The 27,260-nt window shown below is 41.3% G+C and overlaps 1 protein-coding gene across 4 annotated transcripts; it reads right to left on the bottom strand.

The window, feature by feature from the left end:
• Positions 1–1,530: 1,530 nt before the first annotated feature.
• TBC1D8B (TBC1 domain family member 8B) lies at positions 1,531–27,260 on the bottom strand. 4 transcript variants are annotated; one of them, XM_083876533.1, is made up of 21 exons: positions 27,082–27,260; positions 22,592–22,702; positions 20,248–20,366; positions 19,422–19,647; positions 18,248–18,488; positions 16,981–17,188; positions 15,531–15,698; positions 14,825–14,974; positions 13,530–13,680; positions 13,086–13,300; positions 12,515–12,632; positions 11,507–11,792; positions 10,094–10,223; positions 9,305–9,403; positions 8,110–8,178; positions 7,674–7,914; positions 6,955–7,020; positions 6,760–6,843; positions 6,418–6,468; positions 6,039–6,136; positions 1,531–5,721 (listed from the first exon to the last, which is right to left on the bottom strand). In XM_083876533.1, exons 1-21 carry the CDS (start codon positions 27,209–27,211, stop codon positions 5,311–5,313), a joined length of 3,372 nt encoding a protein of 1,123 aa, XP_083732659.1. In that variant the 5' UTR covers positions 27,212–27,260; the 3' UTR covers positions 1,531–5,310. The 4 variants fall into 4 exon arrangements, 1 of the variants encoding a protein (XP_083732659.1); XR_014591523.1 differs by lacking the exons at positions 1,531–5,721; positions 6,039–6,136; positions 6,418–6,468; ... (2 more) ...; positions 7,674–7,914; positions 8,110–8,178 and having other exon boundaries at positions 10,094–10,179; XR_014591524.1 differs by lacking the exons at positions 1,531–5,721; positions 6,039–6,136; positions 6,418–6,468; ... (3 more) ...; positions 8,110–8,178; positions 9,305–9,403 and having other exon boundaries at positions 10,099–10,179; positions 11,507–11,662.

Raw genomic sequence — 27,260 nt, 5'->3', positions numbered from 1 at the left:
TACCCCGTTTTTATCTCTCACTCTGCGCGTTACTCCGCGGAGTATGTGCGTAGTTACGCGGGTGCGACGCGAATTTTCCACCGTGTAGTTTTTGCTCTCAGAATTCGCGATTTTTCTCCGCGGAGTAGGCGCGTAATTTCGCCGGTGTTACGCTCCGCGGCGCGTATTTTCCGCCGCGTAGTTTTTGAACGCAAAAGCCCTGGCTTTACTCCTCAGGCCTGTGTGCGCAGTTACGCGGCTGTGACGCTCCGCGGCGCGTAGCTCGCACAGCGCATTTTTCAGGACTCTTTGGCCGCTGATCTCCCCGGCTCAGGGTTGGATCTGTGCTATTCCCGCGGTTCTCCAGCCCGTTCTCTCCTCACACCATCTATTTCCGCGGTTCTCGGTGTTGTTTCCATGGTTGTCCAGCCCGTTCCCCGCTTCTCCCCTCCCAGGATGTATTTCCCGGCTCTCGGCCGTGCTCTGCCACCATTCGGGATGGTGTCTCCCCCATCTCCGGTTCCTGACACTCCCCTCGGGTGTTGAGAGCGCTCTTTGCTTCCCCCGGCTCAGTGCCCGCAGTGCATTTTTCGGTCCATGCTCCCTCACCCCTGGGGGTGCCTTCCCGGGAGCTGGGCGTGTTTCTGGGCTTCTTTCTGTGTTTATTCCTCTATTTGCTTCTGTGCTTTTTTCTATGCATATTTCTCTGTGTCTGTGTTAGTTTCTGTCCCCGCTCCGCTGCCGGTTCTTGTCTCTGTGTATTTTGCCCGGCCGGCTGCTTGAATTTCCTTTCGCTACTGATTGAATTTCCTTTCGCTTCGGGCTGTTCGTTCCCGACTTGGTGTTTTCCGTCTCTCGAGTCCCGTCTGGGCTCGGCCGCCTCCTTTTCCCCCTCCCTCGATCGCCTCGGCTCATCAGATGTAATAAAGCAGCTGAGGCTCCATTTTCTTCATGCGGGAAAAGCCAATTCTTTATTCACATCACTTATTTTATAGTTTTCACAGACCTCATGTGCAGCACCTATTGGCTGGTAGTTTTCTTCCTACTTCATTCATTTATTCATTTAGATGAGAAGGTGATTTGTGTGTATGTGCTAAGATTCAGGTTCTTTACATTTTTCCTTTATGGCTTCTCATGGAACAGATCTTACTGTTGACACAGATTTATTTTTCAATTCAGGTAGAGGTTGTTGTGTTAACAAGATTGTTTTCACATGGGAACCCGCAAATTGCTTAACTACACTTAGACAAGATGACAGGCCAGCTATTAATTTAATAATTTAATAGAGCAGGACTTTTTTATTTTAAAATCTTTCTACCTGTCACAGTCTCCATTTTTCCTCCACTTCTGGGAGGCTGCTGTCCTTGTTTTGTTTGGTTTGCTCCTTGTTTTTCAAAGCACTGACTAAACATGGCTTTAACATGACCAACACTCTTGAAGGAACTCCTGCAGCAGGGCCATCCCAGGAAATAATAGTAGTAGTAGTAGTAATAGTAATAATAATAATAATAACAATAACAGTGCCTCCAACACAGTTTTGTTTTTTTTTTTTCTTAAGGTAAACAATATTTTATTTAACACTTTATCTGTCTTACAGTACCTCTGCATACAACACATTGTATAAAAGGCAATCTGTCAACACAAACGTGTGCTGCTCTATTGGTAAAGTGACAAAGACAATTTAGCCTATTTTTCTGGAAACAAATCTGAGTATTTCCTTCTGGTTTAGTCCATATAACAACAGCAATCACAATCAAGAACCTCATATGGTACAACTGGGTGAGAAACTTCTGATAAAATCGACACACATCTATTTTTCAGTCACTATGGTAGCAAACTCTTCTAAAATGACATTATTATTCAGCCATTAGAGTGATGAACAGGTGGCTTGTTTTAGGAATGGATGGAAAACAGAAAGTGATTTTTCTGTATCACATGGCAGCAGCCACTTCCACATCCTGGCAAATGCTACTGGTTTAATTACCATCAGTGTCCCCTATGGTGGAAAGAGCTGGTATTTTCATTATTTCAGCTATTCCCTCCCCTCACATGCCCAAGCCCTGAGCTGGGCACACAGAGCCAAGCAGCCAGTTCCTTGTGGGGGTCAGGGCTGTCACACATTCCATATGGCAAGACCTGGAACATCACAGCTCTGCTGGCTGTGTCCCCAGGCTACTAATTACACCTGACAAAAGGCATCTTAGTACACAGCAACAAGGGCCCAGCCACAGGGAGGACTGTGCAGTGTCCCCCACAGCCACTGCCAGTGTCACAGCTGCCAGGTCACACTGCAATGATCAAACTACATAAACACCATCAGTTGTTGTAGCAATCTCCAGCCTACCTGCAGCTATTTTGTACTGAATGATGCACCTTCATTTATTTCCTATGACTGAACCTGAAAATAAAGGCAGAAAACTTCATTGAAACTTACAGAAAAAAAAGTAACACAGGTGAGTGAAGTGACAGAACAGAATTCACTTAACCAAGCTGCTTCCTGTTGGTGTGCATACCCAGCAGCCTCAGTGATGTGATGGGAGTCTGGGGCCATCTCTGCATCACCAACTGCACCTGGCCAAGGAGCAGCACAGAGATCTCTGTCCTGACTGTGCAGGGCTTTGAAGTCAAGGCATCATCACTCCTCAGGAGTGAAGGGAACGAGCTGCTGATGCTCCAGCTCTGCCAGTCCCAGCTAAACCTGCATCTATTTGTTATCCAGCCTGTCTGGAATAGGGACTGAAGGAGCTGGCATAGGAAAGGGAAGGAAAGAAGCCAGACAAACTCCAGAGTTCCTTTGTCACAAGCAGAGCTCAGCAAACATAACTCTGGGTTACACTCCTTGGAAATCACTGGCACTTGCTACATCCACATGTCCCCAAGCAATCAGCCTGTGATCCAGAGGTTCCAAAAGGAGGGACCTGCCACTTTGCCTCAGTCTATTGGAAGTGACCTCACTCCACCCTCCATCCTGCTGAGACTGGCTGCCTGGTCACTGTGATCAGTCCTCCTGGATCAGCCTGCAGGTCTATTACAGGAACAATTTAAAGACACCCCCCTTTTGGGGAAAAAATATAAACAAACTGAACAACAACAACAACAACAAAAATCCATGCAGTTAATACAAGTTAGTGTTCCCCTATATATCCAACTTCTCATCTTAAATCTATTTTTATATATATATATATATACTCTTTATACGTGGATAGGACATCTGACAAGAGCTACTGCCCAGCTGGCAAAGGCTCCACAGTCTCTTGGGTACGCACTAATAGAAAAGGGTATTGTACAAACTTTTTACCTTTTTATTGAGCACCTTTTTACAACCAGGTAACAACAGAAGGCTGTTGTACTTTGCAAGTTCCTTCACCTTCTTCTGTACTTAGATCACATCTTCACTCTCAATCAAAGAAGTCCTTGAGTTTCTTGAGTTTTAAGATTTTCATATCTCTGTCACCTTGATTAGCAAATAGTTCACAGCTTTGACTACTTGTTGACATGAACAGTATCTCTCATAAACCTACAAAAGCTTTTGGTATGGGCAGCTGTATCTATTCTCATGAAGCTCCATTAGTTTCATCATGGCTATCTGCAGAATTACTCACTGATCAAACCTTATCTGGGTACATCCTGGACTAGAAAAACATTATCATCTGCTTTGTGATTTCTAAACAACTATGTGAAAACGTTTTTAAAAAGTAATACAGTGTGGCCATATCCATATCCACATAAATGGATAAATTAGTTTTTATATTTTATACATAAAAAATCAGCACTATATTGTATCAACTGCAATTACTTTGAGAAGGCTTCTGAAAAAAAGTTTCATCTTCCACATATATGATATAGCTTTTGGACTTCTTCAGTAAAACTTTATTTTATATTAATACCTGAGAGTATTGAGGAGAGTGTAAGACATAATTCATAAATTTACCACCAATTGCAATGATGGTATTTCACAAATAAGTCAGAAATTCGTTTTATTCTTCATTCACACTAGTATTGCAACAAAAGCCTCAGAAAGATACCATCTCCATTCTGCTTCTTTAAAAATACATGCACAATACAAAAATAATGCTGCTCTGCAGAGAAAGATTGTCACACAGGCTTTAGAAACAGACATTTTATACTAGTTTAGCACAGACTCCCCACTTACTTTGCTGTTGTTGTTCAAATACAAGCCCCTAACCCCCCTTCTCTAAATGCCTCCTAGCACCAGCTACCAAAGATTCAAGGTCAACATTTCTCAGCTTTTACACTGGAAGAGCTTTCCTCCACAGGATCTCTACTATATCATATTTTATATATTAAAAATTTCAAGTCAGATTCAAGGGGGTTTTCCTGTTGCCTTGAAACCTGACAGATGGAAAACATTCCAGCAGCAGTAATGCAGAGTGCTATAGAAAAGCAACAGTAATTACCAGGCTGAGATACAGACTCAGGGTAGGCAAAGGAGCAACAGCAATCTGTCTCTAGGCAGCTCAACAGTCAACACTCAGCTACAGATGGCCTGTGCTTGGGCTTTCCAAACACCAGCAAAACTCTTCATTTCATCAACATGCTCTTAAGAAGCCAACAATGGCTCCTCTTGCCAGATAAAGTACAATCACCATGTGGCCAGGCAGATTTAGCCACTGCTTTCCCTTGATTTTAAACAAACAGTATTAGTTTCTGCATCCCTGTGCAGCCTGGATGATAAGCTTCCATCCTTTTCACCTTTTCTTTGTAAGAAGAATGGTAGGAAAATGAGAAAAAGAGGGGCTGGAATCTGCTAGAGTCCAGACCCATGGGTAACATCAAAGGAGAGGAATTGTGAGCAGGGCAGCTTCTTTTTCTAATCTCATGGTCTTGTGCTACCACAGCCTCTGTTCTTAGTCTTCACTCTGCTTTGAACCCAGTCCACAAGCAATTTGGAAATAACTAATTAATGTGGAAGACAACCTCCAAGCTGTTGACACTCCTTTAAAGTGAAAATGGGAAAAAGTCATTCCTTTTATCACAATAATAGAAAAGAACCTGGAGAACACCTTCTCTAACATTCAGACAGGTTTGCAGCAGGTACACATCCAGTATCTCCAAGCAATGCTGCATGTTTTAGTAACATGGAAAGACAGTTTATTTTTCAGTCCTTTTTTTTGGAGTGAAACTTATGAACAATGCAAGAAAGTGACTGTGCTTCAAACTATTTTTATTTACATTACATACCAGTAATCTGATACTTAAAGCTAATTCTTCAAACTTCATTCCCTATGTCAACACCAGACTTGATTTCCAGAGTTAGCCTTCATTTGTAAGCACTTTATGTGATTAATTCAGAGTCAAATGTAAAGAAAATTACACTCTGGTTCTTGCTTTAAGTTGTAAATTTTTAGCACTCTCAATTTTAGCTTTTATGTCATGAGGTTTTTCAAAAAATCTCACAAAGACTGGCTCATTTAATAAGGATGCCAGAATCTGTTCAAAGGCAAAAGACCATTCATGGTTCCCTTCCAAACTCTGTGCCCTACTGCCTTCAGTCTGCTCAGAGCTGCTTCCCTCCTGCCTCTCTTTGGGCAGTTCAGCAGCCTTTTCTGTAAGAGCACCTGGACCTTTGACAGGTGACAGGGGACTCTGCAGTCTTCTGCCAACTTCTTCCATTTTCAGCAGGAGGCTGGTGACCACCGCGATGGCCCGATACAAGAGCTCCTCCTCAGGGTCCCCGTGGAACAGATTGTAGAGAGTTTTTGAGAACTGGATGAACTGAGACTATGGAGAGACACAGAGGAGACTGTTCAGAGAAGAGCAGCACAACTGTTTCACTGCCTGTTGTATTCTCAGTCCAGTGCCTGCTGCTGCCTGGTGCAGCTGCTCTAATGACAGCATGGACTAGCCCTGAGAAATCTGTGTGTCTCAAAGTCCCTCTCTTTACACATTACAGCAGTTTTAAAAAGCCACAGTCTAATGACTGATGTGAAGATTTGAAATTAAAGGGATCCTACAAATCCTTTAGAAATATTGTAACAGGATTTACACGGTAAAACTTCCAAGACAAAATAGACTTAAATAAGATCAGACAAGTTTACCTGATTCATTCTTGGCAAATCCTTGACGTTTTCTTCTTTTTTAAGAAGTTCATCTTGCCATTGCTTCAGATATGTCTGAATATCAACCTTCCCCTTCCCTTTTTAAAGGGGAAGAAGTGGAAAAAAAATAGTGAACAAACAAGAACTAAGAGCTTCCCATGAGGGATGGTAAGAAAAAGAACTGGCATCTTCAATGTCATTCCTTCTCAAGAGTGTTGGGATCAAGGACTACACAGGATCAGAATTTACTTTTGCCCTTTTGTTCCCACAACTACACAGTAAGGTTGATGTTACTTAATATACTTGTCACCACACACTTTCCCAGCTCCACTCCCCCAAAGAACAACAGTTACCAAATGTGCCACCAGGATTCTGTTACCTTTTTCTGGGCTGCTCTTCAAAGAATCAAGATTATCCCCAACAGATGACACTACGATTTAGGGAAAGAAAAAAAAAGTTATTTATTTCAGAAAAGAAGACCAATGTTTCATTTCCCTTATCAAAAATTCCTTCCTTAAGGGGTAAGACCCTCAATGTTCTCAGCACAGATTAGGTCAAGAAGAAACCACATGATAAAATCTGCATATTTTCTATAAAAATAGAAGCTACTGTGAGGCAGATCACAAATGAAACTGCTATCAAAAAAAGAAAGCTCCCCATTTTTCACAGGAGAGATTCCTTCTAGTGTTCTACAGGCAACACTTCACACTCTGGAGCTTACCACTGAGTTGGCTGAAGTGGATCAGTTCTTCTTTTGAAAGATCATCCCCTTTGGAAGGGCTTAGAGATTCTACTTCAGTAAAAGCTGCAATAAATGATTGAATAAAGTGGGTTCATGGTGCCCAGGCATGAACAAAGCAGTGTTCATGATGAGACCAGAGACAGCTCTCCCCAAATGCCCCTGTTTCTCACTTACCCGGAGGGATGTGCAACTTAAAAAGAAGCTTGAGTTTGTCAGTGAAGCTTCCATTATACATCGTATCTGTGAGGGGAAAGGACAGTCTATTCAACTGGACCAAACTTTAAAACACTCTCTTAACCTAAACAAATACAACCCAGGGAGGCTGGAACTGGACATGGGCCCTACTTTACAGGGAGTATAATTAGATATGAAGCTTAAGGAAAGCACTTGTCACCTGTGGCTGAGCCTGGGCTTAGCCTACACTGATGGAAGAACACTAACAATGTCTATGACTTACTAAAATAAAACCACAGCACCAAAGAAATACAGCACTAACATCTCAGCATTTCCCTTAATTTTTTTGTTTCATGAACAACACCGCTTTGAAAACAAGATGAAAGGAGCAGAGCAGTGAGCCAAGAAAACTTTCAGCTCCCCAGAGGTATAAGGCATTGGTCATCCTGCACAATCCGTGTATAAGATGACTTAGTATGAAGAGTCATCATAAACCAAACAGGCCAATGAGATCAGACCATTCTTAATTTCTGGATATTTTGATGGCTAAGCCATATTTAAATTTAATCTCCAAGAGGGAATTATTCTGCCTGTAATAAAAATCACTCTATTTGACCCTGTGTTAAGAGACTAAGTCTCCTCAGCTTTTTGTACAGTGTATGGAAAGTGACACACCCCAGAAGCCTGGTGAATGTGCTCAGTGTACTTTGTTGCCATACCAAGAACACAGGCAAACTGTTTGAAGTTTATCAGGCAGCTGGAGCTGTCGTCCATCAGTCGGAATGTCCAGAGGGCCAGGGAGTCTCTGTTAGCACAGTGTGACCAGGGGCTCAGGAGGTGGCACAGAACCCTGAACTGTTGGCAGTCAATCCTGTACTGCTCAAGGTAGGGCAGGCTGGCGTCATGGTGTTGCAGGACAGGACTGTTTACACTCCAGTAACAGGAGAGAAAATGCTCCTTCTGCAAAGCAAGGGCAGAACATGAGGTTTTAGGAAACAACAAGTTTCTCTGGAGGAAAGATGTGAAGAGTTATGTAATCAGTAGTACAGCTGGCATGTAAAACATAAAGTCCAACCTTTATCTCTATTTATTAAAACCATTTCAAAGTCTACCATTATGGTGGCTGTTTAGTAAGTGAGGAAAGTAGCACATTACCTTGAATAATTCATAAAGCTCCTCAAGATCACTAGGACTGAATTTTACTTCTTGAGACACAACACGTAGCTGAAACAAAAATAAGAAAAATTAATTAATGTCTCTTCCCTCTTTGGAATAAGCCTGTAGAATAAAATTATGGGAGACTTAACATTTCATTAAGAGGCACTGTTTGCATATTCCAGGTTTTGGTATATTATAATTAGAAGCAAGAATAGCACTTATTTTAAAAAGTAATCAGAACATTATAGATTAAAATAAATAATTTCTCAAAAAAAAAGAGAAAAGCTTAAGGCTAGTCATGTTCTAGCATACACGGAGCCTACACTATGAAACCCAGGAGATAAAACTCAATTATTTATAACAACATAACATATGGCTTCCTTTAAATGGGCAAATGCATGTTCAGCTCTCAACAGTGAAGCTGAATCCTCATTTTTTTTAATTAAAAAAAAAATTCACAGTGTAAAAAAAAAAAAACAAAGTTTGTTACAAGATCAGCTTCCAACTTCACAACATACATGTTTTGTAAAATGAAATACAACAATATCATCTTAGCATAACCACCAGCATATAGTTTCTGTTGCTGCAAGCCACATTTACTACAGAAAGAAGCCCTGGGTGCTGGACAGACTGGTATTATCATCAGGTATTGGAAATGAGCCACTGAAAAAAAAAAAAGGCAAACAAAGGAAGCTCCTCACAACCTCCACCTCCATTGAGCAGTCTGAATTGAAAGGCTGAGATGGGCAGATGGAAAGCTGCCACATTACCAGACATTCACACAAAACACAGACAAAAAACAACCCCTGTTGAATGCACCACAATAACCTCTTCAGTGGCAGTAAAAATGCAGGTGCTTAATTGTTCTTCTGCACAGTGCTCTATGCCTCTAAGAGAAAAGTATTAACATCAGCAGATAGAAATATAGGTCAGCCTGTTCCAATGCACACAGAGTGTGGGAGATAGGCCAGCCCTTAGTGGTGTGACTTGTAACGAGACCAGAAGGTCATGCTGTGATTTCAGCCTGAAAACATCACAGGCCAAGCCTCAGTTCACAGACACCCTGCAGGCATGAGGGCCTTCAGTATAAAATCATGTATTTGGCCCTGGAAACTACAGCTCCTCTCTGAACCTTCCAAAAGGGGATGATTTTTTTTCAGTGAGAAGGCTGAAACTCTTCCAAGTCACTCACCACGTTCTGCTTGGTTGTAGTTTCCAAGGTCTGGATGACATAAAGCCTGTTCCTGCAGCGCAAGCTCTCCACATCCTCATAGCGAATATCTCCGTACCTCTGAGAAGAAAAGCACCATTCCATGCAATCAACTCCTGGGGAGACACATCTAAACAAGTATTTTTTGTCTTTCTTGCATCTAAGCACAATACAGTCATGGACGTAAAGGAAGATCACAGAAATTCTGAGAAAAAATAATTTATTACAGCACTAACATTCTCCTTAACCAGTGTAACTTTTAAAAGTCCAAACCTTTTCACTTAAACTCATTTCTCTCATGAACAACAGTTTCCCATATACACTCATAAACTCATTTCTCTCATGAACAACAGTTTCCCATATACATTATTATGTCAAAATTTACCAGTATCGGCAATGTGCAGTAATCAGTCTCAAATTAGTATACCACAAAGGCTGTTTCTGCTGCATTTTGTCATTCAGTTAGCAAACTAATAATGTGAATGAGGGATGGTAATACATGACCTGGGATGAATCTTGGGAACTGCACTCAGGACAGACTAGAAAGCACTTTCCTAGCAGTTAAAACCCCAAAACAACAGAAAAGCAAACCTGTGCCATAATCTATAAGGTTTTCAGTGAGGCTCCACAAAATACAGGGCCATATTTCTACCAATTCAGGCAGATTTTCTGCCTTAGTTTGTGTACAATGCAACTGCACTGTTTGAAAGTAGCCCATGAAACATGAACACTGCACGGGATGCAAAAACACGCACACAGGAACACACATACTTCATTTGACTCTCGGATCAGATCAGTGATGTCCACTTTGGGATGGTCACTCTTTGTGTCACTGAGGCTGGAGCCCTGCTGCACAGCTGGAGGTAAAGGACTGTCTTTGTTAGTGACACTGTCAAAAAATCTGCACAAAGCAAACACATGAGAAATCAGCAGGAACCAGTTTGTCACAATGAAACAATTAATATTGTCATCTACTGAAGAAAAAGGGTGTAGCGAATGGGAAAAAGCAAATAATATCAGAGTCAGTAGCACAAATGTGCTGTAGTAGTAACAAAGATATACAAACATGGGAACTGCCCACCCAGGGAACATTGTAGAGTTTCTAGCCTTGGGAGTTTTTAAGACTGAGCTTATGTGATCTAGTGCTAGCAGTAATTATTTCTCTCTTGAGTGGGAAGTTAAACAAGACTCTTTCCAAGTTCCCTTCCATTTGGCATTCCCCTGGTTTTCTAATCCATATAGCAAGGTTGCACTAACTGGGACATAGTAAAGGCTTGTCCTAAACTGTGAACAAGACAATCTTAACTCCCCCAGATGTATAAGCTAATGCCTGATCTGTACCTGCTTATCACACCTACATAACCAACCTAAATAGATCCAGTGGGAAGGTCAGATTTTACAATAAATACCAGATTGCATGGTCTCATAACAAAAACTACATTTTCCTCAATAATTCTGTGACTCCTATCCCATTCAAACATGCAACATATAAAAGCATCACTAAACAGAGATTCTTATTATCAGTTATTAACAGTTGTAACTTAACTCCTATAGCATAGCAATTTTGCTGTTCTAATACTCCATGATACACAACCACAGCATCAACAAGAGAATTTAGTTAGTGAAGAAAAAAACTGTAAGTTTTGTTTGCAGTAAGTCAGTTTAAAGCACATTTCACTTGCTAACATAGAATAAACATCTCGTCATGCTTGAACTCATCACATTTTTTGGTGTTTTTTTTTCTTTTTGTTTTTTCTTTTTAAACCATGAACAGCATAGGATTTAGCAGCCTAAATTACAAGAAGAAGGCTGAAGAATTTGCTGCCTCTAAGTTGATGCCTGAACTGTCTAAAACAATCATAATGCGCTTTAGATAATCTCATCAAGGGAAGCTGCCTTCTATACATGATATAAATTCAAGGTAAAAAGCACATTGCTTTTTCTTTAAAATTCACAAAATAGCTCTGGTTTTAGAAGAACTTGAATATAGGATGGGATTTTCAGAGGATCCAAGCCCACTTTCCAGCCACCTCTTCCAGAATTTCAGCCTGAGATAAACACTAACTCCTTTGAAGCCTTTGGAAGTCTTGGCTAGATGTCTTCTCAGCTACCTCAGAATGACTTATCTATATGCAATTATAGCAGCTGCTACGTAGCCTGAAAGAGTAACAGTTACACTAATACCTGTTGAGAACAGTGACTGCTTCTGCATCATCCTTACAAGTGAGCAACTTCTCCATGTTGTACTCCAGCACTGCAAGGCCCAGCTGCAAGATTGCCTTTATTCCATCATAGAAGAAACAGTCCACCACATTGACTGCACTTTCAATTGGCAGCACACTGATAAAAAGGGTAAGGAACCAGGAGAGAGAGACCGAGGAGAAAAAAGTCATGTCCGTCATGTGGTCTGTCAACTGAGGCAGGTGAACCCTGATGAGCTCCTCAAACACTGCCTGATCTACCAAGGCACCTGCAGGGAAAGGATAACAAAACCACCACCCAAATCTTAACACAGAGAAGCACACTTCTCAGAGCACCAGCCAGAAACAGAGCTCCTGTCCTGTCCCAGTGCAGCTTTGTTGTACAAGCACACACACAGAGGCTCAGCTGCACAGAACCATTGGCTCCTTCCCCCATGCTGGCAATGTGCTCTCCATGCATGGGGCCAGAGCCTTGGCCATGCCTGAAGTGTGTTGGCACTTTGGTGAGGCCATGGCTGCTTCCAGTGACTCTCCTGGCAGCCAATACACTCCCTCTGCAACCAGAGAGGAACTTCACACCCCATTTGCTTCTAACATATACACCTGTAAGAACTGCATTTGAGATCAAAGTCCAAGTCTGGACCGGAAAGAACTCCTTTTCCTTCATCTGCTTTCAAATAAATAGTATGAATTGCAGTTATATTAAAAAAAAAAAAACAGTATAATAGTCTAACTGGCTATTTCTTGAGTAGTTATGCCTAGAATACTGACAATATCTGAAAATCACATCCATGCCTATTTAAGAAGGAGTCATGGGATGTTCTCCGTATTCTCCATTTTCTACTCAACAATACAGAAACAAATGCAATGGTTTCTCTGCACTGGTCAGTCTTCAGCCCACTCCTTACATTTGTTCTTAATGAATAATCACTGACATTCAATATAGGCAGACATTCAATTCAAAATAGATAAAAAAGCAGATGGATGTTACCAATGATTCGGCGATTGAAATAATCAGGGAGCATCCTTTCACACACAGCAACCAAAAGCCAGAATGCTTCCTCCTCTTTAGCATACAGCAGAAGCACTGACGTCAGAATATTCATTGCCTGCAACATTCAAACAGGAAAGGAAACATTTAAGAGAAAAGACAGTGAAAACACAACTGGTATTATTTTTTAGAATTCGTATTTCTGAAAGCACTTTACAGCACATTTTTGAAGTGCTGGGATCCCCTACAGCCATATCCAGGACAAGAGTTTTACCTCTATGTTATTAAATACAGAACAGAGTATCTAAAGCACAAAGAAATATTTTAAAGTGCTATATGTTTTGTTAGAATGCAAATGCATATATGAAGTGGACATAACAGCATTTATAAACTAATTCAAGTACAACATAAAAACTCATTTTACACAATGGCATGAAATAAGCAAAGTAAGTGAACCACTTAGCAAGAAATTATTTCACATTTCTCTGACAGATTTTATGAGGTGCTACCATACTGCCATCATAAGCTAATATTTCAACAACCAACACTAAGACTCTCAAAACTCCCATACCTGACAATATCCAATTTGTGGATTCCTGAATGCATAAGCTGTAAGAACTCTCCTGAGGGCAGAAATTCCTGTGTCACTTTGAAAAGCAGGATGCTCAGGTAAGGAGCGGCGTAAATCTCGTTCGATTTCGTCAGTAGCCAAAGTGCACGTTCCTAAGGACTTTTCCACCAACTCAGTGTAATAACCAGGGTTGGATGCCATATCATTTACAGCACCTGCCAATACATTGTATTGCACAGTATTAGAGGACAGCAGTAAAGCAGTAATTTGATTGTTTGCATTCTTTATAAAAATTCTGGTGACTACTGAGGTACCTCATGAATCTCCAGCTATTACTGAAGTAATGTGTCAGAGTAATTCTACTGAAATTAATAGAATCACTCAGCAATGAAAACTGCCAATGATGACTCCCAAAATGAACCAATTATACTTGTTATGCAGTACCTGAGAAGAGGAGCCAGAGTTCTCCTCTTAATGCCTCTGGGATGCCTCTTACAACGAGGTCTCGAGTCTTCTTTGTTCGAAACATACTGACCCCATGGCCCCGTTCCGCAAACAGGATGTTCCACGACTGCTCCTTCATTTTTTCTTTCAACTACAAAAAGCAGAGGATAATAAGCATTAAGTACACTGGTAGATTCTCCTCAGGTTTCAGAGAACAAAAGTAAATTTTGCTCCCAGTTATATTCATATAAACTGGGAACTTCAGCGTTGGCATCCATATTGATGTGTGAAATGAGTGCTGAAGCAAATCAGAGCAAAATCCAGCCTATGCAGAGCACAAATTTAGCATAAAATGCCACCTCATACATGACCTGCTGTTCTTTAAAGTATGTTTATATAAGATGAGACAGAAGGCAGATCTAATCCAGTATCCCATCTGACAGAAACCAACAACTGCCACAGCACAGGAAGGTCACACAGACACTTCTCTGAAGCAAAGCAATCGTTGATCGGGTGCTCCAGCTCGTGTGAGGCTCCAGGGCTCAAGGGTGAATGTCACCACTACAATTTCTGTGCAAGAAGAAGCACTAGGATTTAAAATTGTTAAAGAAACTAAAGGTGCTGAAAGGAAAAGGAGATTTTGTTCACTTTTGTTCAACATACTATAAAAAAGCAGGATTTAAAAAGCTGGACTCCTTTTTGTCCTGCCTAAAGGGTATTTGTTTTCTGGTATTTCTAACATAAATAATTACATATCTTAATTTACTCAATTCTGCTGGAAGACTTATTTTGAAATAAAACCTGTCTTCTTGCACACATTATGGAGAAGCAAAAATTGGATGTTCTGCTGCAAAAACAACTACATAAATATTCTCCAGAGCATAACTTTGCTAGACAGTGGTGCAGAAAAAGGAAACAAGGAAGAAGTTAAGTCAATTTCTTAGAACATTCTCCTTGCTCCTAGAAAATTTGTAGTGACTTTGCATCTTAAAAATTCAGATGGAAAAGCAATGTGTTCACTATCATAAAACAAACAGCCAACTCTTCTCTGAGGGGTGGAAGAGCAGGAGAAATTACCTCCATGAAGATAAGGTATATCATTATTAAACAAGATGAGCAGAAAATTGAATGTAACTATGAATAAGTACCCTGTGGACTCCAAATACAGAAAATGCAGGTGAAAGAAGACTGGCAAAGGTCCTCAAGGAAACCAGCAGCCTGGCTGGAATTCATTTTGATATATTTTACTCCTTTCCAAGTAGATCCCAAAAACTGTTGGTCATTTTATCCCTTACCATTTTAGAGTCAAGGTTCTCAGCATCCTGAGGATGGTAGACAGTCATCAGTGCTTCTGTACTAACAGTTTTGCTGTTATCTCTCTGGCCCATCTTTGACTGTCCTGCACCAAAATCCTTTGGACTGTCAGCAGCAGAACCAGCTGCAACCTTGAAAAAAAATTAACAGTGGTACTCATAAATACCAAACAATCCTCCAAGAAGCAGCACTGATACCAGACCATCATTGTTTATGATATTAAGTTACAGGTGCCAGATACAGACTTCTGAAATAAATGAAAAACAGCAGTCCCTGCTCTGCACAGCTGGGCTTCAGGAGGCTGCACTTGGGAAAAAAAAAAAGCCATCTCTCAAGCAAAAAAATAGTATTATGGAAGGACAAATATTCATAATGAGAACTGAGAATATGAGGATAGGGAGGCCTGACTATTCATCAACACCAAAAAAAACCCCATTCATACAGTGACCTATATAGAAAACCTGAGAGCACTTAAAAACCAGCATTACAGCTGGAGTTGTTTTTCAAAACCTGATGAAAAACAAAGTATAAGGACCCAAACTAGAATGCATTCACAGTAGCACCATTGTCCAACTCATTCTCTTTCACATGGGCAGAGTTATTTATTTTTCCAAACCTTAAGACCAGAGGTACAGGACTTATTCCTATAAACAAATTCTAAGAAATTAGAATTGCCAGAGCAGTTACCTCAGTAGGTATGATGTGCTGTGGACTTGCAGTTGCATTGCATTTCATCCTGAGCTTTGCCACGAGCAGCTCAAAATCTCTCACCTCTGTGAAACGAAAAGCTGTTTTCCCTTTGGTACTAATGCTGACTCCTCTGCTGGCTGGATCTGTTTTATCCACCCCTGTGACCTATGGAACCAAGGACACATCAATTAAGCAAGGAATTTTACCTGCTTATTTATAAAAGAGAAGACCTCTTAAGAATATATGTGTAAATGAAACTCTTTGAAGCACACAAGCAGACTAGGTAACACAAGTTACAAGCCGAAAGCTCAATTGCCTGTAGCTATTTTACCAAAAGGCACTAAGTATTATGCAACAGATTTTTGACAGAGTACCAGAAATCTTTAAAAAGGTTTTTCCAGCTGTGAGTGCTCAACTTATTTGAAAACCTTGTCTCCTTCTACCCACTGAGGCAGTTGCTTTTTTTTTCTTACCATCCAAAAGCAGAGAAAACATGACTTTTGTAAGTAATCAAATGAAACAAGTTTTACAAGACTGAATTTCCACTGAGAATACCCTGTCAAAGCAGCTGTCATAACAGACGACAGCTAGAGCTGACTTTAATTGTCATGATGGAACAGTTACAGATTAGAGCAGTTAAAACACTTTAATCATGCAAGTTCAAGTGTGACAACCAGGAGAATCTAGACTGACTGGCACTGCTGATGTATTCATGTTGTTAAAGGAACAGAACAGAAAACCATTGAGCACATTGTTATAGGTAAAGAAGGAAAGACCACTGAAATGAGGTAACTGCAGTCCTGTAGAACAGTGAGGGTCTGACAGTTCAAAAGAATAAATTTAGAGCCAGCTCCTTTAAAACAGCCTCTTATGTTATGGAAATCTCTGTTGTTTGCAGCACTATTCATAGATAATCAAATAAATTGTTTTATGTAGGTGGGGAACACTAAATGTATTGCTGAAATTAGTACAGCTCACCTCCTGTGTCAGGCATCTTATATTAGGCAGTGTGTACATAGAGCATGTAAAGCAATTAATTACAGACCAATTATAGAACCTGGTTTATTTGTAGGCTACTGTAAAATGTGTCTGGTGTTGATGAAAAGCTTTTAACACTGGAAGACTGAAAGGTGACAATGGTGGTCTCATTAACTCACCTACAAGTACTAAGCAAAAGCTTTTTCATTTAACAAAAAAAGTATTTAAAAATTAGATTCCGTACTGAGCTACAAAAATAAGAGTAAAAAGAAAAGGGAAAGAAGATAGAGAAACAAATCAGAAACATGAAAGCAGTTCCAGAAACCTGAATTCCTGAATGTAGTACCAGGGTAAGGGGAAATACATGACAACACATAAAATAAGGAGATTCTAATGAAAATTTGCTAAACTGGCATTAAACTATACAAGTGCAAAACTGCTGGTCTAACTGATTTGTAGTTAGCATTACCTCTCTCAGTGGAATGATTACACTGCACAGGCTGCCATCCTGGCTAGCAAAACAGATGTAGTTTTCTGAAATGCACATTTTCCCATGGGTGTTGTAATGACTGAAAGGAACCCATAAGAAGCACTCATGAACTTCCTTCAAGGACTCTTCTTTAGGTAGCCTGAAGAATGCACTAAACTGCTCACTGTGGGCATGGCTCTCCAGGCCTCTGGATTAAAAACAAAACACATTGGTAGAGAAGAGAAAAGAAAAATTAAATAAGTTTTAAATGTCTTTACAAATATGAAAGTAAAAAATATCTTGGGAAAAGACAGTCAAACATCATGCTCTCCTCTCCCAAAATCTATGGGATCAATCTGGACGGTTCAAGGTTTTTTCCTGAAGAGGCAACAAAGGGCAGGACCACACCTACCTGTACATCCACTTAAGAAAATATTTCAATATGTCACTAAACAGGAGCAGATTCAATAATGTTCTTACACAGTAAAACATTACAGGGCCTACAGGTAGTGCAGAAAAGATACTAATAGCACAATGTGCTCTGTTTCCCCACACATTGAATAATCCATTTAAAACAAGAACAAGTTTTGGCTTGATGAAGGGTTAATTAGCTAGAAATGTAGCACATGTTTAAATATCTGCCATGGGCTAGTTTTTCACAGATAATTGCAGCCAGAAATAATATTTTGGTTATAGAGCAGTACCCTTCTCAAGCATTGCTACCAAACTGAGGAATCAAAGGAAAAGGAAGGAACTTAACCATTAAGTTACTGATATTCATGTCTTTCCCACCACCCAAAATAATGCTGTACCTCAGGAAAGCCATGCACCCATCTGCAACTCACTGATTTTAACACCCACCTCCAGGGGCTTTCAGAAAAGCCATGCAGTTGTCATTTACACGTCTATTAAATTATTTCTTCCCCACCTTGTCCTTCCTCATCAGGTATCTCTGGAGACACTGTAGCTCTAATCTGAACTTTCTAATCCTAAATGCTGCAAGAACACCTTCCCAAAATTCAAACTAATATAAACCTTTTAGTTGGAAGACCAGCACTGAAGATTTGATCACCTCCTGCCTTCATACAGACTTTAGATCCTGCCAAGCAACAACAAATTACAATGTCTCACATGGCTTTGGGCCAACATTTGGTTAAGAAAATATCAGCCTTGCTGATATTTACCATCTCCTTGAGACAAGGGTTCTCTTCCTCTTTGCCTAAGCAAATACTAAGCCCAGAACAGATAAACAAAAGCAAGGCATTACCTCTTGGTGATCTGCAGAGGGTCATGAAGGACTGGATCATTCTCAAATGTCTCCTTGTCAAAAAGTCTCCTAACAGCATAGTTTGCCAGCTGCTCCATGAGAAGGAATGTTTCGCTAATGTGCAAAAACATGGAAAAATAATGATCTTCCCCATGGGAGCACACATGAATGCTCTCTGTCAGAATCACGTTGGAAGTTTTCTCAAGTTTTGATATTTCATCCCAGGAGATGATAAGTTTTACTGAAAATAAAAATGTAAGGACATCTGAGACATATGAGTTCTCAGTATCTGCCTGTATTAAAGAAGAAATGCAGCAGTAGCAGCACTAATAGAAAATAATTAAACAACATAGTCAAACTATAACACACTTGGAAAGGACTACAAATTAATACCCACAAAATGCATTCTCTTCACATTTCCTAAAAATTAATTCCATTAGAAAGAATTTTATAGAAAAACATTAAAACATACACCATGTATGACAACACAAGTTTACATCACCTTTTCCTTGCTCTTATGTGAAAGTGCAAACAGCAAACAAACACCATCATACAAGCCCACCCTTTTCAACAGCTCACCAACAGGGCTTCTTAAATTAAATCCATCATGTATTGGCATGTAGAGGAACTGTGCCTTTTAGCTATGGCATTTCTCAATACAGATCAAAATCAGCTTTGAAAGGATCCTATTTTCTGTATGTTTTCCATTTTTTTCACATAAATACTGTTACAATACACACTATTAGAGGCATTTGTTTGGGCACTTCAAACTAATGGCACACAGGGAAAGAAAGATATATGTGCAATTATCACCAGTGTGTAGTGCACCCATGTGAAATATTAAGCCTGTGTGTGAAGAAATAACTGCAATCCTCATAGAGTTAATAATGCAGCATGAACTAAAGATGATGGACAGCTTTTAGCTACAATCAAGTTCTGGAAGTCTGCCTTATCTCTGAAGCTTGAATTAAGGAAGCATAATAATGTGTACTGTGTAGTATGTTACACAAACATATGCATTTCCATAAATGATGGTGGCAGCTTCTGCTGATCTCTGTTGACATCTGCTCACATGGCAAAACAGCTCCCTTAGCACATAGGAAGAATTCCTCCTCATCTGAAAGATGAGCAGTGAAGCATGAGGGGACACAGCTTAGCATCAAGGCTTACTTACCTTCTGCTCCAAGCAAAAATGAGTAGAAGCTGAGGAAGTTGGTGCTGAGATACAGCCAACCCTGACAGGGCACTCTGCCCTTCCAGTAACTGCAGGAGTAGTAGGTGATCAACTTCTCCTGCTCTGGTAATCCAAAACACTTCTCAAACTTCATAAGACCTTCACGAAACTTCTCAGGGTCATCTTCTTTTACAAAAGAATCTTTTCCCTCTTCAGCAATCAAACCCTACAACAACAAATCACATTACTTTATGCGTGTGTCCCTGTGTCATCTGTGGTTGTCATATATGCACCTGCATGCACACAGCACAGTGTTCTAAGTTTTAGAAGGGGAAGAAGAGTCTGAGGATCAAATCATAATTCACAAATAAAATGCGCTATTTCAGACTCATCCACCAAGTCTCCCACACAGCTTAGACAAGACACATATTCCTGTGTCTCCTCAAACAGACATATTTTCCTCACTTAATCCCAAGAGTTCCTGGGCTAAATATTTACCATATACAGAGTGAACAAAAAAATAGATCATATGCTTCCCAGGCACTGTTAAAATTATTGTGAAATAATTTATCAACAGTTTCAGACCACTTTCTAAAGGCATTTGATGCCTCATTTACCAAGAGGAGTTTATGTCAAACAACTTTATTTAGTTGTGGGGCAGAGAAACAGGAACAATGGTACATGTTCAAGTTAACAGTCACATACTACTCAATCAGAATATGCAGAATTACAATGCTGTCCTTGAATATTCTACAGATGATGTACTATTTGTGTACAGTTAAAGGAAAAGAACACTTAGCCTTTCCCAATTATGCCTGTTACTTACTCTTATCTTCCCCTGGACAAAGCTCGTAATGTCTTCATTTGAATCAAATACTGATAAAGTCTTCATAACATTGTGTTCTAGCCACTCCCAATGTTCTGTTATTTCTTCTCTACTGGATCCTATTGAAAAATAAAGCATTTCTTTAAATTAGGACAGACTTCAATCCTTTCATCAAAACTATTAATCAAGAGAATACTTAGCAAATTCCTGAGTCATGGAGTAATTTAGATACATAAAACGAAATTACAAGTCTTAAATTTCTTGTTACCTCTTGTGAACACTGGAAACATATCCTGTGTACATGAAACATGTGCACTGCTGTGTTTTTATCTTTCAAGTCATTTATGCAGCTTTATTTCTGGCCTTTAAATCCAAAAGCATCTCAGCTTTGCCAACATTATGTGGCTCAGTGCTGAAGCCTGAGCTGGACTGACACTCCTCCCTCTCAGCAGCACCTCCCCAGCACGGACAGCACAGCACCACTGCAACAGCCCCAGTTTAACAGGCAGAATGTGGGAAACGTGAGACCAAACCCATGAGGCTCAGCAGGAAATTAAATCCGTGCCTTTGATAGCCTCAGCTTTGATCACTGGCCCACAACAGTTTCCAGAGCAGAACTTCAAGACTAGGGCCTGCTGTGCCAAATCCCTAACACGTGTGAGGATGTAAAGCAAACATTGCTGCACCCAGGGAGGCAGCAAGGACTGAAATGCCAGAGTGAACCCACAGGGTTTCAGCAAATTCAATACAGAGTCAGTGCTTTAAAGACAGTGACACTCCCCATCAGATGCTGGGGAACAGGGAGAGTGAAAGAACTTACAAAGGTTTGAATATTCTAGAATATAAATTAATTGGCAGCTTCATCCTCCACAAGAATGCTCACCAATCAAAGCAGGCAGTGTCATCACAAACTATTGACACCCTCAAGCAAGAACACACCTTGAATAATTGCTTTTTTCTCGGCTTAATTTGTAAAGGGTAATTAACCAACTTTCAATGGACTCCACAGAATTAAAGTGGCCCTGTGAATGAATAGAAATTGCTCTAAATACAGTTAAATAGTCAGACTGCATTACACTGGGTGGATTTGCAACAACACTTAACAAATTATATGAAGAGTAATTAACACAGCAATTACATAGCAAAAGTAATTCTTTTTCTCAGACTACACGTGTAGACCAATTATCTGAATCACAATGGGAATCAGAGGCACAGAAGTGACTCAGGAATAATGAAACTTTTTTGTAATTGTTTAAATGGTTTAGGAGCACTGTTTCAGACCCTTAATAGTAATAGCAGGAACAAAGTGTCATCCCTTCAATTTCTTCACAGAAGAAACAATGTAACACAATTAGGACAATTATATTATGTAGCTTTCTGTTGTAAAGCATATCTGTGCAGCACAAAATCTATATAAATTCAGTCCCAAAATGAAGATTACCCTTTGTATTTTCTACTGACCTGATGGCAGTAGAATTCCCCAGAGCACACTTCCAACATACATATTAAAGTACATTTTTGATAGCCTCTCACCAAGTCTGACTTCTGAAGAAGTGGCCCTGATGTCATTTATTGTCAATTCACAAACTGTTCAAATTCTTTAAGGCTGCCCTTTTAAAGTGACATGCAATTACATTAAATTAAAGCTGCAGGAACAAATCTGCATTTACTTTTCCATTCCCTATTCATTAATAATGCAACATGAGAAAGAGATAGAACTTTTATACTACAAGAGCAACAGATATGAGGAAGAATTCAGCTCTGACAATGATTGTGAACCTGCATGTTTTAACATGCAAAGAGAAAGTAAACAAAAATATTAGGATAAGCATCTACTGTTATTCCTACCTATAGCACACTTTGGAATAAGCTGACCCCAGGAGTCCTGAACTGTGTCAAGTTATCCTTGCAGCTCACAAAAGCAAAGATTGTGCCCAAAGGCTTTGGCCCCTGAAGGACTCCTGCAGAAAGCAGGAAATCAGAAGGTGCAATAGGAAGATGTATTCTGTAAAACTGGCACCACACTCTGCTGTTGAGCTCAGGCTGGCAAATATTCTTAAACCATTCAGAGGTCATGAGAATGAGCAGTGATGTGAGAGGATTAAGCCAACAATGGATGGCATATTCTGCAGCCTCCTTTGGCACTCCCTGTCCCCAGCTGGCTGGCAGAGCACCCTGTGGGGCTGGCAGAGCACCCTGTGGGGTGGCAGGGCCCCTGTGGGGCTGGCAGGGCCCCGTGGGGTGGCAGAGCACCCTGTGGGGGTGGCAGGGTCCCCTGTGGGGCCAGCAGGGCCCTCTGTGGGGCTGGCAGAGCCCCTGTGGGGTGGCAGGGCCCCGTACGTACCGCAGGCGATGGACCAGTACACTTGGGAGTCGGGGGTCTGGTGCAGGATGCGGAACGGGGCGACTTTCGACGTCGAGTCCAGCACTGCATCCAATGTTCCCACAAGGAGACCTGTGGTGTCCAAGAAAATGTACACAGCATGGTGAAACTCAGGTATGGAAATGCACACTCCCCTCTGATCCATTATTTGGGAAAATTCCTTTCTGCTGCCCAAGTCAGGACTAATGAACTCTGAGAAAATAAGCAGCACAATCAAGGAGAGCACAAAGTATTCCCAGAGGAACTTCTTTGGGATTTGATATTTTGATCTAGCAAAAGGCTTTTCACAAATGAGGGTGAAGAAGTTTTTTGAGATGACCCCTGTGGGAGTGACAGCCATGTGAAACCAGAGCACAACCAGAAATGTAACAGGTAAGTCCCAGCCTCAATGAGCACAAGCAGTGCTCTTAATTAGCCATTTACTGTTGTTCTGTTTTCCAGGCACAGGAAAGAGCCCTTGAAGACCATAATTGGCTGTCACCTCCCTGCCACTAAGTATTGAATTAGCTCCCGTTAAACAGAGTTCAGACGAAAACATACTAATTTCACTAAAAAGCTAAACTTCATCTCTCCAGAACCAGGACAAAATCATTGTCTGGGAAAATGAGGATGCATTTTATAATGACTCAAAATTATTCTCTCTCACTGTGCAGTAATAAAGATATTAGCCCAGATATCTTAAATGATCCTTTAAAACCTAAAAATCAGGAAATTCTAAAAGAAGAAAAGTCAATACTGAAGAAACAATTGAAACTTTTGGTTCTTGATGCACCATAAAACCTTTTCTTGTTACAACAGAAACAAAAATGCAATCAACTGGATCTTATGCTGTATTCTGAAGAAGCACTAGATTTAGACAACTTCAAATGCATCTCTCAAAAGTTATTTTGGAATTTTTGGGCTGGCTGCTTTGGTACTTTGGGTCTCACTTTCTTTCTATTAACTCCCTCTCAAATTCTGAAAAACAGAAATTTGAAAAAATGCAAGGAAACAAAATGAGGCAGAATTGGTAAGTCTAGACATTCATCCACAAAGCATGGTTTTCCTCAGGATACACTTTCAGCATAGAGCCTGTGGGACTACCTCACTGTGGCTATTCAAGTTTCAAATGTTTTTGTTTTTTCTCCTCAAAAGTAAATAAGTAAACGGAAGTAAATAATTATGGAAAACCACAAAAAAAAAAAAAAGAAAAAAAAAAAAAAAAAACAAAACAAAAAAAAAAAAACAATAACCAGGGAAAAACCAAAAACCAAGCCAACCCCAAAACACCAAAAAAACCCACATCACCAACCAGAGCAGTACATTACATCTCTGGTCTTGTCTGCAATTAAAAGACTGTAAGTGTAAGTGGCTGTTGGAAAGCAGAATTATTTTGTAGTTACTGATTGAAGACAGACATTGAGTAAGTAACAACATTTATGTCTGTTGAAGCAGCTTTTGCTTACTGAATGAGTCATGACACTGAGCTGATCTCAAAGATGGCTTTGCTTCAGCAAACATTGCATTATTTCATTCACAAATCCCCTAATAACATTTTCTGTTATAATATACAGTACAAGGATATTATTCATCATTTATAAGGCTAATGCCATTCAGCTTGAGCCAATGGTTACCACAGTGCATTAGAAAGTAGTGCTCCTCAAAATGCCATCACAGCTCCTGTCCCCTTGGAAGGTCATCAGATTTTAGACACAGTATGTAGATGACTTAATTTCAGATCTTCATTAACCAGCAAATTTCCCATTTCATTCCTATCAAGGCTGAGGACCCACAGCAAGGCAGCCACACCAAAAGCTCTGTGTGCTAAAACAACAGCAGGGATAAACGATTCCTGCCCAGAGCAGGAAGTTTGGAAAAGCTCACACTTTTGTGCTGCAGACTGAGTCAAGCAAGATCACAAGGCTCCACTCTCATTCTGCAATTCCTACCAAAATAAATTTAAGTTTGTACAAAGATCACCAGGTATTTTTTAACTGGTCCACCATTAAATTTTGTCAGAGACAAGGTTCTTGCCATTGACACCCACAGCCAATACTTGGGCTGAGCAATCCTTAGGGGAGCTCTAAACCAAAGAGAATGAAGTGTAAAGCTAAGCAGGGAGGGAGTCAAGGCTGAGCACAACCAGCACAAGGTATTTCTGTACCTGTTTACAAGTTATCCAAACAACCAAACTCAGAAGTGTGGGGGGTATGTGTGCACAAAAGCCATCACAGCTCCCTGTGTCATCTACAGATTACAAACTGGTCCTGCCCCCATCACTCCAGAGGGGTCATACAAAAAATCCAACTGCAGACTTCATTCCCTTTCTAGGACAGCACCAGAATTCCCAGCCTTCCTTCACATAAGCACCTCTGTTGACATCTATCTTTTACTCCTTTGTACCTTTATCCACATCCTGGCTGCTTCCCTCCTCAAAGCCTGTCTTACCAACTGTACTCCTGTATTTTTGGGACTCCTTTGTCACGTCCCCATTAGTGCTGTTCAAACCCTGCAGCACTGCCCACCTTTGTTTCCACTCCTGTCCCGAGGCATTGTCCCTCTCTTTCCTCTGGTCCTGCACTGCTGCCTCCCTCCTCCACTCCCATCACCTCCAGCCTTGCCTCACCAGCTGGAAAAGGCTCTTCAGGAGAACAGGATTGTGCTGGGACATTTGGGATGATTTCATAACACAGCAGCTGTGCTTGGCTTTTTCCTAAAGGAAGTGCTAATTTTCTCAAGTGACATGCAGCAATATCAAATTAAACCCAGGCATGGCAAATCATGCTGGCTTATACCTAGGAGGTTTGAATACTTCCAAACTTGCAAACTCAAATGTAATTGCATTTTTATGCAACTGTCTTCTAATCTTTCTTAATCACAATTTTAATTCAAGAACATCTCACTCCTTTTGTTTCTGTCCAGGGAAAAACGTAACTTGCACAGAAGAATCTGTAAGAATTTACAAGAAAAGTTACAGATACAAAATGTGCAATGCCACCTCCAGAAAAGCATACTACAGCATCTATCCCAAGTGCTTTTTCCCACACTGTCAACAGCCACCAAGGACAGGAGAGCAGTGACAGCAGCCTCACCTTCCCCAAATCCCCAAGGGCACTTGGAGGGCCCAGCTGTCTGTCCAGCTGCGAGCCTATGAGGAGGTTTTCAGAACAACTTATTCCAGTTCTCATTGTTCCACTTCAATCACAGTCCTTAAATGAATTTTATCATGCACAAAGTCAACCTTCATAGCAACTTGGTTTCCTAGGCTTCCAAATATATCAAGGTAGAGAAGAGGGCATCATGCCTGATCCCCACAACACTTGCAAGCTTGCAGTGTATCACCCTTGGTTCTAAGCCAAAGCCTGACATTACCTATCTGCTTGTAATACTATGATATGTACAGTAACCTGGGATTTTGGGATGCCTTCTTTTACACTTTTCATGTGCCCTGCCAGTGGTTCATGCAGATGCCAATGAAGAATGCCCCACCTCCACCTGCAAGGGCCATTTCTACATCTCAAATTCACCAGCCAGAAATTTGAACCTTGTGGCTTTGTTCAGTAAAATTAATAAATGCTTCCACAATTATGCCTCATGTTTAACATAGCCTGCTTTAGGATGACACTAATTAGAAGAGCCTGGAAAACCTACAGAAATGCAATACACTTGAGAACCACATCCCACTGAGGAATTACTTCATTCCCTGTACATTTCTCCTTGACAGGGTCAGTGCCAGACAGCACCAGCCTGTAAAGGAGTCAGTTCTAGTCAGAATAGCTGCCACCATCACAGAGGTCTCAGCAATATCTGGGGCTCCTGCAGTGCCTGATGATACAAACAGGCAAGAATGATAAACAGAAACTCAGCTCCATAGCTTGAAGTTCTCATGGAATAAAGTTTATTACACGATGGTCAATTTCCTGTCCCACCCCTCTGTCACTTTCCTGTCCCACCACGGCTGACAAGCTCCATCAAATCATCTGCCTGCTTTTAAAACAAACAGTCGGAAATGCCTGAGCAGGAATTCATCCCAAGCAGCCCCAGACGGACGCCGAAAAAGGGATTTGGAAATGAGCATCTTGCCAAAGCAAGGCAGATCAGTTCTTCAGACGTGTCAACTTCCACCGAGCTGCCCACGGAGCTGTGCCGGACTCCGCTGGAGCAGAGGCTCCTCAGCCCGTGCGGAGGTGACCCGGGGATCCGGAGTCATCCCGTTCCCACACAGTTTCCCAGTGACCCGGGGATCCAGAGCACCCAGCCCTGCCGGGTGCCCGTCCCCGCCGGACTCGGCTGCCCCCGGGCCGCGTTGCACAGGGAAAGGAAGGCGAGAAGAGCCCCATGAGAAACGCAGGGAGGTCCGGGGCCCCAGAACTCGAGCAGGTCCCCTGCCTGCCCCTCTGGCTGGGGGTCCCGGGGCTGACAGACCCCCGTCCTCCCGCCCCAGCCCTGGCCCGACCCTACGAGGACAGTACCTGCCAGCCCGCCTCCGCCCTCCTCGCCATAGCCCCGCCGCCTCTGCAGCACGAAGTACTGGTTGGAGCGCTCCTGCACCCACAGCTTGAGGGCATTTTTCAGCAGCACCTCCTCGGGCTTCAGCCACATCGCGCGGCCCCTCACGGCGCAGCGCTCCCACCGCCGTGCCCGCCCCGCG

This window comes from Zosterops lateralis (assembly GCF_965231275.1).
Source record: "Zosterops lateralis genome assembly, chromosome: 21".
NCBI lineage: Eukaryota > Metazoa > Chordata > Aves > Passeriformes > Zosteropidae > Zosterops > Zosterops lateralis.
This window is presented reverse-complemented; position numbering and strand designations above follow the sequence as displayed.